Source organism: Arthrobotrys flagrans, assembly GCF_004000055.1.
Source record: "Arthrobotrys flagrans strain CBS H-5679 chromosome Unknown unitig_1, whole genome shotgun sequence".
Classification (NCBI taxonomy): Eukaryota; Fungi; Ascomycota; class Orbiliomycetes; order Orbiliales; family Orbiliaceae; genus Arthrobotrys; species Arthrobotrys flagrans.
The window spans coordinates 506114-521270 of NW_027137556.1; the positions used below are offsets into that span (position 1 = coordinate 506114).

Here is a 15157-nt window from a genome sequence, read left to right on the forward strand (position 1 = left end):
TGTAACGGTCGGGCCTCAACCGCGAACCCTTTGGAATTTTCTGTTCATAACTATAACATTGCATTGACGCCGGAAATCGACAAGTCTGTCTCTAGTCGTTCCAAGCCCCAGGCCTCCCATATTATTTTAGCTGTGACGGCATGCTAAAGATCTCATCTGACCTTTGAGTCAGCGAGTGAGTGAGTGTGGCGGCCGGCGGGCTATGATTGTTGGAAAATTTCGTGTTGTTGCAAGCCCAGCGCCAGTTATTCTGGGTATCGAGACCTAGAGAAATCCGTGCCACCTGTAGACGTCGAAGGGTATCCATGATATCTGGAATACAATATGTGTACTTGCAGATTTTATAACTGACATAGATGGCTATATTTAGTAGCGCGTTTCTGGGATACTACGACTTGGCTTTCTACAACCCCGACCATTGCCTTGGATCTGTCACAATTAGTGACGTGCTCTGAGCTCGCGGCCCGCTCAGTCTAGATATTAAAGTCTTTTGTCAGTTATATATTTCAGTACGAGTGGATTATTTTTGAGCATTTTTTGGGAGACCGATGTGACGTAAGGCCGTCTATTCGCTAGTCGTGCTAGTTACCTATAGTATAGAGACATGTCGATATGAGCTGCATTACATCTATCACGCTATTGTACCACGTTCGTGATCCAGCCCGTAGATCGGGTTTAAACGTGACTGACTGCCCTTGGTCGGCTGGGACTTTTTTTTTTTCTCGGCTAATATTGTTAACCAGATAATAGTATTCAGCATTGCTCACCTTAAACTTCGTGTTATCGCGGGATCTCGGGTTAGAGTTTAAAGTTTTTTCGTGGTCTCTCCAGCGCATCATTCGAATTCAATTGTTTCTTTTCCCTGTTTTCCCGTCAACCGTGAGGGCTGAACTTTCATACTCAGACCTTCAAAATATTTTGATAAGACAATCACATTTCTAAAGGTTTTCCGTGTCCCCAAAAAAAACTCGCAATCCACAATTCGAGGCCTGTATTTTCGTGCCTCGGAAATTAAGACAATTGAATCCTGTTAGCCAACTTGCGCAAACGGTGGCCGATCGCCAAAGGCAGGCGAAAACTTCGCGTAATAAGTTGAGGAAGGAAGCGGTCTCGCCAAGAAGTGCCATGATAACTTGCTTTCGCCAGTCGGGAATGTTGACTGCTCACGAACATCCAGCTGAGACGCTAAGCGTTGCCTTGACGCACACGACGATCACAGCACCCGGAAAAAAAAAAGGCTGGATAGATCATGATCGTGGCTAGTTATATTGCAGCAAGTTTCCGTCATCGATACATCATGATGGAACAGTAAATTTCTATTGTTTTGCATCCCCACAGACAGGGGAAGTTGGGAGAGTTCCCCACATTCAGATCCCTGGAAGCCTCGTCCAAACACAATCTTGGCGATTGGATGCCATGAAGGACAAGAGACATGCATGCAACAGATAACAGCTTCCTGTTATTTTTGGTTTATGGCACGGAGTTTCGAGACGCTTGATGGCACATAGAACTTTTGCATGACCGCCTCTGAAATGTTGCACAACAGGTTCTTGCCCTCCAATGCACCACCCAAATTAAATATTTCCCTGAGCCCTTATGTCAAACGCCAATGGAATGATCACCTTCGTTTCCATTGCTGGCAGGGACATATAGGGCAGCTGTATGGAGACCCAAGGTAGTTAAAAACTCTTCCCATGCTCTCACACATAACTGCCGTTCAAGGGCAAGAAATTTCACTGCGCTAACGACCAAACATTCGCTCGCGTCTGACCACCAGCTGTTCGCAACTCCACAACCAAAAGTTTGTGTTCACTGGGAAACATCCCAAGCTCCTTATTCGTGCACGAGGCCAGCAATCAAATTTCACCTGGACCTCCTATATACTGAGAAGAGAAAGGAGACAACAGTTCGACTTCTTTGGCATTCGGAGTCCGAAGGCTAAAACCTTAGCGGTTTTCAGTGGAGATTACAAGAAATCAGTTGATGGTGGGACTAGAAGAATCCCTCCGTCAGTCTTCGCTGGTTGTCGACCGTAGATGGGGAGAGGATCAGGTGCCTGACTAGCCACTTTGATTGGTCCAGACCCCCAATTAAGGCCTAGCAATCTCCGGACTTTGGACCAACTCAGCCAATTATCCACTTGGTCCAGCATCACTGATCCTTCGATGGGGACACAAAAACAAAAATAAAATCCGCATTTGTTGTGAGACCTAAAATTCCTAACTACATAGCGAGGAGCAGCCAATGCTTCGAGTGTGTCGAGAACCTGCATCTTGCAGGTCTGACCAATTAATTCACGCATGGTGCTGCCATAAACCTGCTCGAGGAGGTGTAAGGCCTGGCTAAAATACTTAGCTACGAACGATCCCAGCCCGCCAATTTATGGTCCGTATGTGCATGCATGAATCCCCAGAGGTATTGATTGGACACTAAGCCAAGCAGGGGCCGTGGTGTCGCAGTGACAGCGCAGTCTTGGAAGTCCTCCCACACCTGAAGAAAAAGGAAATCGGACAGAGAATTCTGTGGGATAGCACAACCACGATGCGAACGCATATGTAATATATAAACCAGCCATGTTCCGCCCTCCACACTTTCGCTTCTCATCTTTCACTCTCATCCTCCACAGGTAGTACTTCAAGGACATTCGTTTCGATCAATCGATCTTACATTCGTTACTAGTCGTTTCAAAAGACTCAACTAAGCCACACAAGCTCTACGCTTTTTATATAACCAACAAACTCAATCGATCAAAATGAAGACCTCTGGTATTCTCACTGTTGCTGCCGGCGCTGCTCTTGCTGCTGCCCAGCTTGATCAGATTCCAACCTGCGCCCTCACCTGCGCTATTACCTCTCTCTCTGGTACCGGGTGCGCCCAGACTGACATCGCCTGCATTTGCGAGGCTTCCTCCTTCTTGACTGGCATCCTCTCCTGCATCCAGGGCTCTTGCAACGCTGAGGAAATCGAACAGACCCTCGGAGCCGCCCAGGTTCTCTGCGCCAGTGCTGGTGTCACCATCAGTGTCCCCGGTTCTGAGCCAACCACTACTGCTCCAGAGCCAGAGCCAACCACTGCTGCTCCAGAGCCAGAGCCAACCACTGCTGCTCCAGAGCCAGAACCAACCACTGCTGCTCCAGAGCCAGAACCAACCACCACTGAGGCTCCATATGAGCCCACTACCTCTGAGGCTCCCCCGACCTATGAAACCACCAGCGATGTTGTTACCTTGACCACCACAACCACCATCTGCCCAAGCAGCACACACGAGGTCCCAACTTACGTTCCACCACCGGCACAGAACACCACTGTCGCTGTTCCACCGCCAGCCTACACTGGCGCTGCCGGAACAATTGCTGCTAATGCTGGTACCGTCCTCATCGGTGCCGCTTTGGCCATGTTCTTCGCTTAAATGATCAAATATTAAAAGCAAAAGAACAGATTCTGAACTCCTTCGCATTTTGGGTGGTGTAAGATATACGGTTTTGGCGATGTTTTAATTTTGCACCATTTGGGATTTTTCTTATTTCAATTTTCATTGATGTTGATACATACCTTGCGTGTAGTGGAGTAGCTGCTACGAGAATACATAAGTAATCCTAATGACCAAAAGTTTTTGCCTTTGGTTCCTCAATCCACAAGACCTTATCGTCCATATTCCATCTGTGATATGCTTAAATCCCGATCCGTGCTTTATATCTCATGAATTTTGGTCTTGTCAGCGCTTTTTCCGTATCCATCTATCAAGTTCCTCCACATTCTCTTTCCTGTATCGCCCATTCCATCTGCGAAGCCGGCATCCTTAAGATATTCGACACCATGTTGCAACACCATTCTCGCTCGCTCAACTTGTCCCTCCTTCCCCAGGCTTCCATGCAGCGTCACTCTTTTTTTAGTATCATACTCTGCACGGTGCAGTATGTCATTCTCATAAAATACCGCCTGATTAGGTTTTAAAACTACCCTGATTTCATCCTTCAATGGCGCTTTCTCATTTTCTTTTAGTGTTGCGACCTCTTCGTCCGTTTTCGGTCGTCTGTGCGAGCCTGGAACAACAATAAGGCACGCATCGTCGTATAATGCCAGATTATACTGTGTGCCAGTACGAGGCCGGGCCAACAACTTTGCCTCCTCCGGAGGAGGAGTTGGAGCAGGAATAGTATCCCTGTGGTATGGTAGAGAGAATGGAGTTGTATGTGGGTTAATTAGAAGATTGAAGAGCTCTAATTGAAGAGATTCGGCCGAAGGCAACGACAGAATGGCGCAAGCTATAGAAAGGAGTTTGGGATCGGTATATATTTGTTTGAAAATAGGAAGTTTGAGATCCTAGCATGAGAAAGGGGGTTGTTAGTGAATCGAAGTTGGATTCATGTTTGCTGGAGGTACTCACAGGATGCATTAGATGTTGGATTCCCCAAATATCAGGACCCGACGGCGGCCATGGAGGAAAGGCCTTGCCGACGGTTCGCCTATTGACACAAGACCGTTAGTAAATTTGGGTGTAACTCGGCATGGCGTCGAATATCTATTCCCGCCCCGCCTATAGCACAACTGTACTGGTAGGCTGTGTTGCTTCGATGTTGTGTTGGAATGCCATCAAGATGTCGCAGGTCGAGCCCCACAGCCACACAGATGTACAGATCATGTAACGAACTGCTCGCTGTTGACTAACGCTAGGATTCAGCTTACCTGTGCGGCCATTCTTCCTTTCTACCCTTCTCAACCGCTATATGGCAGGCCTCTTTGGCGGCCTCGAACAGGTCCTGGGGAAGGACGTCATCGATAACGACCAACCCATCCCGTTCGAAGGCTGCGAGATCGATTCCGGCCGATAGCTCATGGGGTTTCCCACTAGAATCCATAGTTTAACTTAATCAATTAAATGGAGTTTAGGTGCGATATGGTAGATATATAGAATAGTTCTTCCAAGAGAGAATTCGTTGACGCCGCCACCGTGAGAGAAAAATATCGCTATATCTGATCCTCCCAAGTCTGGTTGTTCGGGGCAACTCTTTTCTAATGAAAATTCTTAGAGCGATGCCCACCCAGAATGATACGGTAACACCAGAACAAATGATACCCAAAGAGAGAATGTACTCGCGAAAAGATAAATTTCGAGTTTCCCATTTTCCACTTCTGATTAGATCAATCTCTCAAACAAGGCTCGGTCAAAGGCCTGAACTCTACATTACAACACACAAGCCCGGCTTAAGATCCCATGGTTTGAGTATTCAATTTTAGCTTTTGATATCGAGCGCGGGGCTAAAATAAATGATGAACCTATGGTGCGTATATGAAAATATAGAACTATATTGATGATTTAATATTTACGGCAATTTCCCATAGCTCATCGAGGGGGTCATAGGTTCTCAAATCGCTGCCTTTGATTTTTGCGCATATATAGGAGAATATTGAGCAGTTTAAGTATATGCTTTCTGCGTTTTCATTGTAAGGTGCCCGAAATGGACATCAACTGGCCAATGTATATAATGGCAGGATCGAATGTACCAACGGGGCCAACGAGATTCCCACATTTTCGGGTCTCGCCTGCCGCCTCTGCGAATGTATAGCTTCTGAAACCGGAAAGTTGTGAGAACATCGTTGTTATATATCTATTTAGCCTCGAGTAAAGCCTATAGACCTATAGGAATAGATATTTTGAAAAAAACCCTCTAGCACGAGAATCGACCTGCAATATGCTGCAACATCGTGGCACGCATGAGGTCTAGCGGTCAACAGGTTGATAGCAGTAGGTAAACGATTATGATGACTTAATTTTGGAGAAATATATTTGCCAAAAACGACCCTGTAGGACTTGAACGGCCAGGATATCCACCCCCAAAGAAGCTTGCTAGTCGACCAAGCGCTGATATACTATAATACTACTTGATGGTATTCCATTGCAAGCCATTTAACACCGTCAAATCTATCCTGCTGAATTTGCAGGTCTATTCGATTAACTATCTTTAATACGTATATTCATACTAATATACTCCATATACTCCTACCTGATCTCGTACCCTGACATCACTCCGTACCCACAATATACCTAAGTTTAACGACGGAAAAGCCCCAGACACAATCACCATGGAAACCTCACCTTCTCCCACCCCACACCCAAATATCATGCGTGCATTCCGCTTAGGCCCAGTAATCGGCGATATCGTCGCGGGTCTACTCGGACTAGTTCTGGTAGTTGGACTAGCTCTCTCCCTAAACAGGAGGTTTAGACGAAAGAAGTCCACCAAGGACCTCGAAGCCGATGAGGACGGCGGCGAATCCACACATCTCCCACTCAGCACCTGTACCTACATCGCGGATGATAAGGGGGACGCAGATACACTCTATAGTCCGAACGAGACTTCGCCAGCACTGCGCCCCTTGCGCGGAAAGCTTAGCAAAGCAGAGCTCGAGCTTGCCGAAAAAGAGACGGAACGCACTATGGAGCAAGGCACCCTTCCACCACCATTCCCTGTCTATAAAGAGATGTCACTTTAGTTCATTCGTAATTTGAACCTGGTTGGGGCCTTATGCGGTGTCGGTTGGAGGTCTAATTAGTGCGGTTAAAATCTTACCTTTTATTATATATTAGTCACATGGCGTATTATTCGGACTGGGCGGTCGACTTGTATAGGAGATGCGTGCTGCGGGATCGATTTCTCTCTGCTTCTATTCTGATTAAAAACTTTGTACTTTTGATTTGTATTGCTCTATATGCTCGGACACATTGTATCATTTTGTTAAAAATATCCATTCTGGGACACTTTAATCGCAAGAAACTCTAATCTTAAGGTATGTCAGGATGCGAGGTTCCTATTCGTAAGCTTCTGCCATTGGCCCATTGCTGTACTTCCTAGGCGCTGGGCACTGTGTTGCTTGTTAGAATTTCAAAAAAGTTGTATCCAAAAGTTGTATCGGGCGAGAGAGGAAGGTGCCCCGCAAGGGAAATATCGAAGCGCTTCAACTGCAGTCGAAACCTAAGGTTATAAACCTAAACTGTTGTGCAGACTGGAAGCATCGCATCGAAGGCAGTTTTCTTGGGCCAAAATGGTTGAATTTCTATTCCTGTCAGCGGGTAAGCGCCAATATCGACTCCAGACCTTATTTTAGTCTGCCAAGCCCAGGCGAGAAGGGGCCAGGGTATCTCGGTTATGTACGCTGAGCCCTCCAAACCCCTCTTACTCAACATGAGCAGCGGAGTTATTACCATGCACATGCATGCTGTACCATCTATGCCACCAGAATTCTCACCTAAGCCCTGCAGTTGGGCGCTGTTTCGTCCTCCAATCTTGATCATGACAAGTTCCTTAGTGTAACTGTGCCACCGAAATGACAGTGTTCGACCTTGTCGAACGGTACGAAGAGATACAAGAAACAATGCAGTTATCCTGCACTGAGCCGCACGAAACTTCCACCTGGGCCGTTTCAAGAACTAGGGTAACATTAAGCGTTTATCCAAGCCTTCGAGTGGTACCCACTATCTAAAACTTATAACATCGACCACGTCTCGCTCCATTGTCACAGCAATTGTTGAATCTAGATTCACGGCCCAGCACAAAGGTCTTTACCACTCCGAATCCTTCCCAGGATACTATTCTCATTGCCACGTCAAGTTGCTGTTGGAGGCAATTCGAGGTCTTCATTTCAGGAATGTGCATTAAATTAATTATTTCGTCGTGCAACTTTTAATACTTTACTCCGCCTCTATATCGTCGAAACGGATCCTTACATTTGACATTCGCACGAATTGAAACCGACTCACTGCGCAGCCTTCGTCTAAGAAATATACAAGACATATATCCGATGGATAATATCGGAAAAATCCTCGGCCCGGCCTTCGGTGTCGTTTTCCTAATTTTTATCATGGTGGCGATAATATACCTTTGGCGCCAAGGGTATCAATCTGAAAGAGAAATGGAGAAAGAAAGAGCGAACCTAGAACAAGGAAATGCTCCCATTCGAGCAGAGGAGGGAGATGCTACGTTCAAATCAGTTCCCTTTGATAGCCTCTCTCAAGATGGTTCTCCGCCACCGTACACCAGACACGCACTACCGAGAGTACCAGAGCCGGCCGTTGTTCGGGTAACCTCATAAATAGGAGGAAATTCAAAGCCCCTCAATACTGGGGCTGCTCTCCCTTTATTGAATTTAAACTATTAAAACACTCCCGAAGCGGTATCGTTCGAAATAATATAATATGCACCTTTTCTACGACCTCGATCGGCCCGGGCCGGCGATACCACTTGCGCTGCACCACAAGCTCTTCGGGTTCTGTCCTTATAATATCCTGCCAATTAAGTCGGAATTCATACCTAGTTCAATCTTACACGAGCTTAAGCGTTTAGCAAGCGATTCATCACGTCAAAAATTTGTTCAACAGACTAGTCCTTCGCACAGCAATAGTTTTCTTTCACATCGGCGTTTGGAGGCACACGCTTTTACCATATTGCATCTTTATCTACGATCTTAATTAAAACGAACTCTTCTATTCAAGTGCTCGACAGCGCGTACTGCTTTGCGCATAAATCCCGAAGTTACTGGGGTATTCTTTGGCCAGATCTCAAGGCCTCCAACTGGTCTACGCTAGAAACGCCGACATTTGGCGCTTAGATTTTGTATAGGCGACGTCACGTCAATCCATACTTTTTACTTTATTTATAATATATCATTAGCAAGTTTGCGAGGGCAACTTATTGAAATTGATGTTGAGTGTACATATTCAAACATTTGAGCCCCCGAAATTTCGAAATTTAAAACGTATACCTGGCCAGTGCCACCGTGATGAGGCCAAAGTTCCGCAATCATGAATAATAATTTCTCTGATTCATTTGGCGCTAATCTTCTAATTTCCTTTGTACCCTGAAGCCCTAATTACTTCAATTGGATCCGCAGTAAAACATATTGATCATTGGACCGTCGGTTGACCGGGCTTTGTAAGGCTGCGGAGAATGCAACATCAAATCTCACGTGGTTTTGATAGCGCACGTCTAATGGATCGTATCTGCAGCTGTAATTGCCTTGGAATATTCAAGCACCCGGTTCGCGGCGCAAGTTCGTACATCTGATACAGTGCTGTGCGGCTGTCATGCCATGATGGTTAGTAGAAGTACCCAAATACGGTGTTATCTTACAGCTTCGACATCACGGCCTTTGCATGCTTGGGATCCTAATTTTGTAAATTCAGAGATCGACCTACAGCCAAATAAGAGATAACCATGATTTAGGGGGGGGGGGGTACATAAGCCCCCTCCGCCCCCTGTCTTCTCCCTCTCTTCCTTCCTTTCTTCCCCTCCCTCCATAGACAGATTTCGCCTATAATACGCAGTAATTACTATCGACTTAACAGCTTTGATCGAAACCAATTAATTGACAACTTATGGACAATACATATACCTTGACTATCGCATCAACCTCGGTTGGAGCCCTTTAGTCGTCGATTCGTTTCGAACTAAGAGTTATTCGACTTTTACTTCGTCCTCTTACAGAGTGATCTTTCGCTGTTTTCTTCAAGCCTACGACATGTTACAGAATACTTCCGTCTTTCTCCCTCTCTAAGCTTTACAGCTTGCCCCCTTTTACTCACTTCGAGTATACAGTATCACCAATCCAATAGTGATATATATCTTCACTTCTTCTCAAGATATATATTTTCCAGTTGCACCACTTCACGATGGCCAATACTGTTCATGAAGAAGAGTGCTGCACCGGCCTTTCCAAGGGCTTGCGTAGACAGGCCCGCACCTTTTGGGAGGCGGCCTTCGAATTTCGCAATCACAAAGAAATTGACCTCGCTTATTCCAAGTGCGATCCTCATCCGTTCCCTCATCCAGAGAGCGGCCGTCTTGAACATTGCTATAAATATGGCAAGGGTTCCGGGAAATTCTTTCCTGTTCTCCTTGAGCAAAAGCTCGGAGACTACGTCGCCAAAGCTAAGCTTGGCCACGGCAACTTCGCATCTGTCTGGCAATGTGTCCTCGATGAAGGAAAGGAAAGAGATTTTCCTTATGAGCCAGTCGCTGTCAAAGTCTGCACCAACAGCAAGAAGGACAACCAGGACGACATCACCGAAGTCAAAGTCCTCATGAAGCTTGGCAAGCGATCTGATGGACAAGGTGACTTTGGAAAGAAGCATGTCCAGAAAGTTGATGAGTGCTTCCGGATCCCTGGTTACTTCGGTGATCATTTTTGCATTGTCGGAGAAGCCACTGGACATTCTCTCGACTACTACCTCAACTTGGTCCAGAAGCAAGGTCATGGACATTTCGACACGGAGGTTTCCAAGAAGGTCACCTTCCAGCTTCTTTCGTCGGTCACCTGGCTTCACAAGGCCGGATATGGACATGGCGATATCCCACAACATCCTCATGAAAGAGAAGGGATTCAAGGCTGGCACCAACGCCAAGCGACCAATTCGTATTCAGAACACCAAGCCTGAGGATGTTCCATACATGCCTCCATATCTCGTCTCATGCATTGATGATGACTTGACTGTCCGCACTCCATTGACAGTTGAGAACTGCGACGCCAGATTGGCAGATTTTGGTCAGACCTTCAAGAAGAACCACCCACGTCAACTTTACAAGATGACCTCGCCCAAGGGCAACAGATCTCCCGAGTGGGTTCTTAAGCATACCCCATCACTATTGGCATCGACATCTGGTCCATCGCCTGCATTGCCTACAGAATGACCACTAGCAAGCACCTCATGTTCGTCGAGGAGCGTTACAAGGATGAAGGAAAATATACTCAAAAGAGAACCAGAGCAGATATCGACGACGACCATATGCCAATGATGGCTGAGCTCCTTGGAACTCCTCCTGCTTGGATGATCAAGAAGTGGGATATCTCCAGTCTCCCAAATATGGATTGGAAGTCTGTTACTCCTGAGGGCAACCTTCATGAGCGTATCATGCAAGACCGCCCTGCCAGCATGTCCAATGCAAAGGCCGCTCTCTTCGAGGATTTCATGAGGCAGGCTTTGACTTGGGATTATCGATATCGAGCCACTGCTACCGAACTTGTTCAGCATGCTTGGTTCCAATCCATTCTTTCCGAAAAGGACAGGCTTCATCTCGCGCAGTTGGCCAAATCTACTTCTCACTGCTCAGAAACATTCACCCAACTCACGAATGAATTGAATTCCTGGCTAACCAGGTTCATGAGCCCTTGGATCAAAAAGAAAGAGTTGGAAGCACAACCAACTACTGAAGTCAAGGTTCTCGGTTCAATCCTTGATGTTGAAGCTTGGGAGATCTAAGAGGGTCCAGGGCATGGATTTCCTTTGTCTTTCTTTTATCTTTCTTTGGAACATGAATTCACAGATCGAAACCTTTTTCTTTTTCTTTTTCTTCTTTTTATTATTATTGAACGGGAAGTGGGATCCCTGAGACAAGAGATTGGTTTTGATGGACTTTAGGGTATTATTATCAAATTGGTTTGGTTTCTACATCAAATTGGTTTCTTTTCATTAAATTGGTGGGTTTCCATCATGGCTAATGTGATCTCTTCGTAATATGTTCATCTGAGTCTTAGCAAGTCGTCTGCTACTAACATTTAAACCAGCCCTTACGATTGTATTGTTCTAACTGACTTCTCCTTCTGATTCTTCTTTTCTTCGATCCCATTATACAAATTTCTCAAGGGTGCCTGCTGACCTTCTTCTATGGACATAATATAGATTTACAATTCACAAAGTTTACTAGCTAAGTAGAGGCCAGGCAAGGTATCACAGTCCAAGCTTTCTACATGGTTGATATCTTTGACTTCATATATGACGGGAAAGTACTTTCAACAAGCGCCTATTCTGCCCAACTTACTTACGACAACCAAAAGTGGGACCCCTGGCTGCCAGCTAGGAAACCAACACCCCACCAAAAGTTCCCCCTTCAAAGTGCGGGGGGAGGCGTCGGGGGAACGGGATGCCAGAAATAGAACGATAACAAATGCTCGATCATTCAGCGAGTTACCAATGATCGGACGGATGCTACCGTTGCAATCTCATTTTAAATATTTTATTTTTGTAGTTTGGTGTTACGATCAAATTAATTCGCGATTTAGGGTTTTAAACTTTGGAGTGATCATCTAATATATATGGCCACAATATACTTGGGTATATGGGCGTAGATCGCCATCAATCGTTTAAAGATTTGCGTTGTATTGTTGTATTTTGGTAACCTACTTCAGATCGACTGGGGTCTCCATATTTTCTGTGATTTGGCTAAATCAATTTTATCCGTATTCTTAGCTTATAAGGTATGAAGATTAGAAATACATCTTTCAAGAAGTTTCAAAACTTCAAAAGCTGACAATCTTGAGCCGTAAATGCCAGCCCGATTCCCACAATCGAAGTTCAATTTGCGTTGTAAGCATATGTATTTCCAAAGGGGTTTGGGAGCTGTCAAACAAGCCGCGAGTCGACGTCTTAATTAGATCCCGAGAGGCAAAAGCGAATGGTGCTGTGTCGACACTTCTGAAGAAAGGTCACGGACGCATGCAGCAGGCCTATGTCTGCAGACTACAACATAGACTCCACTTTTCGAAGCTTCCACCGTCCTTCTGGCCCTTGCCTGGTGCCTTGCCCTAGCTCCTACCTCCACTTTCCTAGCTAACGGAAAAATGGGATTGCAAACCGAACACCATATGATACCATGTTCAAGACTGAATGAAGCTCTATTGACCAAACTCCCCATGGTAAAATCACTTCTTCCGCTGAATCCGAATACGAGGCCGGAAGTGGGCCTCGTATTTTGCTTCCGTGAAATAATATATACTTAAAACAAGCTCTCCCCCGCATCCATAACTTAATTGTTCCTTAAGTTTACTTTACAACCTCGATATTCGCCGGTCGAACCACGAGAGTCAATTGGCGTTGAGATATGGTTTTGGTTTCATGAATGCAACGAAATTACTTAAAACATAAATTTTTAGAAGAAGAAGCGCTTAGGCGACTATAAAGAGCGGGAAACATGGATCTCGGCGTTATTATTGCTCTTATGTTCCTTTGTGCCGGCCTGGCGATTCTCTTCGTCACTGCTCGTGCTTATTTCTCCCACCAAGCTTCCAAACACGATGTTGCATTATCCACTTTCCACAACCGCCGACGAGACCGCAACACCCCAGAGTCGAAAATTGTATCACCACGGCCCTATGTTGGATTCGGGTGGAGGTGGGAAAAGAAATTTACGAAGAAGCAGGATGAGGTGAAACAGATGCTGGAGAGGAAGCTGAAGTTGTTGCATATCATGGCAACGGTGAAATATCAAGATAAAGAAACGAACGGGATTTTAGATAGTTGGAAGGATATCTCGACATATACGGCAGATAACCCGATAGTATGGTTCCTTGGGTCGAATATATTTATTTTGGCCTTCGAGAAACCCGTTTAGCTTACGAAATTATATTGGACAGTGCACCTCTAAACTACCGTCTCAGCCGCCAATTATCCAACGTCGTCTCTTGTGAGTATCGTATGGACCGATATGAAAATAAGTTCAAATCTGACAGAAAATTCAGCATGTTTGACACCGTTCGGTATCTCCGGCAAGCCAAAAGTAGAGTCTCGGGCAATGGGATGCAGGAATGGTACACTGAATTCGAAAGTGTGTTCTTATTGGGAGTTCTACGTGTCGACTCTTGGAAGGTCTTTCTTGATAACTGCAGGCGACTGGCGCTGGGTAAGTTCTACGTGCTCTTCACACTAAAGACACCATGCTGTGCATACTTGCTAATATATAGCTTGACATCCTAGCGGCCCCCTGGTTGAAGGTCTGGAACTATCGACCCCGGGAGCATCTTGACTTTTTATTCATGCCACTTGTTACACCAGATAATGGTAAACTTGGAAGTATGTGATCCTTTCCCAGTCCCTAGTATCATACTCCCTTAGTTAGAAGAACAAGAACTGATATGTATGATTGCAGTGATGGGCCGGTTCGTCATCTCTTTCGCAGATGTCACACTCGTCGAAACTCCCCAAACGCCCGGCGGCCCATCGCCTTGGACAAAATGGTGGCCCTTCAGCAGCCCCTGGAGGCGTTCTTTGGATTGGGTCGACCTTGCCATTGACCATAAAAAATACTGCGAGTCGGCCCCACCAAACATCCCTAGCGAGCAACTCTTGCTCGACAATTCATCTATCGCGGTGACACGAGTACTATGTCACAAAAAGCTGATCGTGATGGACGTCTGTAAGCCATCCGACGAAACGGACATGACGTTCGATATCACTTCATCAGATTTGAAAATTCATTTGTCGTTATTACCACTACTCCATGCTCCAAAACATGCGCCTATTCCAATAGAGCTAGTGCTCGTATTATTCAAAAAGTCCATGCAGTCATGGAGTCAGTTTAGGGATGCTTTTGTAGAGCATATTGTTTCATTAGTGAGTATTTGAGATCCATCTCTCCCCGAATCCCATATTCAATCAGCTAATAACCCTCTTCGCTAGAAATCATACATTTACGACAACCGTGCCCAAAAGGCTATGATAAACACGATCATGTCTTCACTAAAACTTACACATAGCCTCGGTACAGTTTCAGAGCACAACATAATCATCCTTCAAAAGTTCCTTAGTACGAGCACGAAGACCATTGATGGAAACATATCCGCCTTTTGGAGCTGGGATACACATCCTCCAACATTGAGAGAGGCACACCCTAACATTGCCGATGAGTTAGCGAAGGTGATGGAATTCTTCGAGTCAGCAAATGCGGAGGCTAAAGACTGGGATAAAGAATTAAGAGATATGATGCAAATGGTGTTTAGTCTAGTATCGATCGATGAAGCATATCGATCGAGGGAGCAAGCTCAAAGTTTGAAGCGGTTGAGTTGGATTACGGTGAGTTTTATTCAAATTCAGCTTCGTCAATTGTCGATTGAATAATGCTAAACAACTATACAGTTCATTTTTCTCCCACTCTTATTCGCAGCGTCGCTGTTTGGAATGAACGTCGACATTTTAGAAGATAACCCATCGTGGACATGGTATCTCGTAGTCTGTGTTCCATCTCTTCTCATAGTATGGGTTGTATGGCTCGCCTACAGGTTAAGTGACCGAAGGAGGGAGATATCAGAGGAAATACCGTTCAAGTCTGCTTAAGTGCCGTTGGAGGCTTTGCTGGGTTCGATTCTTGTACATTTATAGTTTAAAGATACC

At 45.5% G+C, this 15157-nt stretch overlaps 6 protein-coding genes across 6 annotated transcripts; 5 read left to right on the forward strand and 1 right to left on the reverse strand.

The window, feature by feature from the left end:
• Positions 1-2752: 2752 nt before the first annotated feature.
• Positions 2753-3409, forward strand: DFL_008108 (uncharacterized protein; the record flags this gene model as incomplete). Its single annotated transcript, XM_067637794.1, has 1 exon — positions 2753-3409. The coding sequence occupies one exon, from the start codon at positions 2753-2755 to the stop codon at positions 3407-3409; it is 657 nt and encodes a 218-aa protein (XP_067485747.1).
• Positions 3410-3690: 281 nt separating this feature from the next.
• DFL_008109 (uncharacterized protein) lies at positions 3691-4859 on the reverse strand (the record flags this gene model as incomplete). Its single annotated transcript, XM_067637795.1, has 3 exons — positions 3691-4323; positions 4388-4466; positions 4687-4859. 3 exons carry the CDS (start codon positions 4857-4859, stop codon positions 3691-3693), a joined length of 885 nt encoding a protein of 294 aa, XP_067485748.1.
• A 1225-nt stretch (positions 4860-6084) lies between these two features.
• DFL_008110 (uncharacterized protein) lies at positions 6085-6495 on the forward strand (the record flags this gene model as incomplete). The annotated part of the gene is made up of 1 exon (XM_067637797.1): positions 6085-6495. The coding sequence occupies one exon, from the start codon at positions 6085-6087 to the stop codon at positions 6493-6495; it is 411 nt and encodes a 136-aa protein (XP_067485749.1).
• Positions 6496-9667: 3172 nt separating this feature from the next.
• DFL_008111 (uncharacterized protein) lies at positions 9668-10432 on the forward strand (the record flags this gene model as incomplete). Its single annotated transcript, XM_067637798.1, has 1 exon — positions 9668-10432. One exon carries the CDS (start codon positions 9668-9670, stop codon positions 10430-10432), a length of 765 nt encoding a protein of 254 aa, XP_067485750.1.
• Positions 10433-10681: 249 nt separating this feature from the next.
• On the forward strand, positions 10682-11254 carry DFL_008112 (uncharacterized protein; the record flags this gene model as incomplete). Its single annotated transcript, XM_067637799.1, has 1 exon — positions 10682-11254. One exon carries the CDS (start codon positions 10682-10684, stop codon positions 11252-11254), a length of 573 nt encoding a protein of 190 aa, XP_067485751.1.
• A 1708-nt stretch (positions 11255-12962) lies between these two features.
• DFL_008113 (uncharacterized protein) lies at positions 12963-15100 on the forward strand (the record flags this gene model as incomplete). The annotated part of the gene is made up of 7 exons (XM_067637800.1): positions 12963-13328; positions 13405-13454; positions 13510-13670; positions 13745-13840; positions 13917-14380; positions 14447-14839; positions 14903-15100. 7 exons carry the CDS (start codon positions 12963-12965, stop codon positions 15098-15100), a joined length of 1728 nt encoding a protein of 575 aa, XP_067485752.1.
• Positions 15101-15157: the final 57 nt, after the last annotated feature.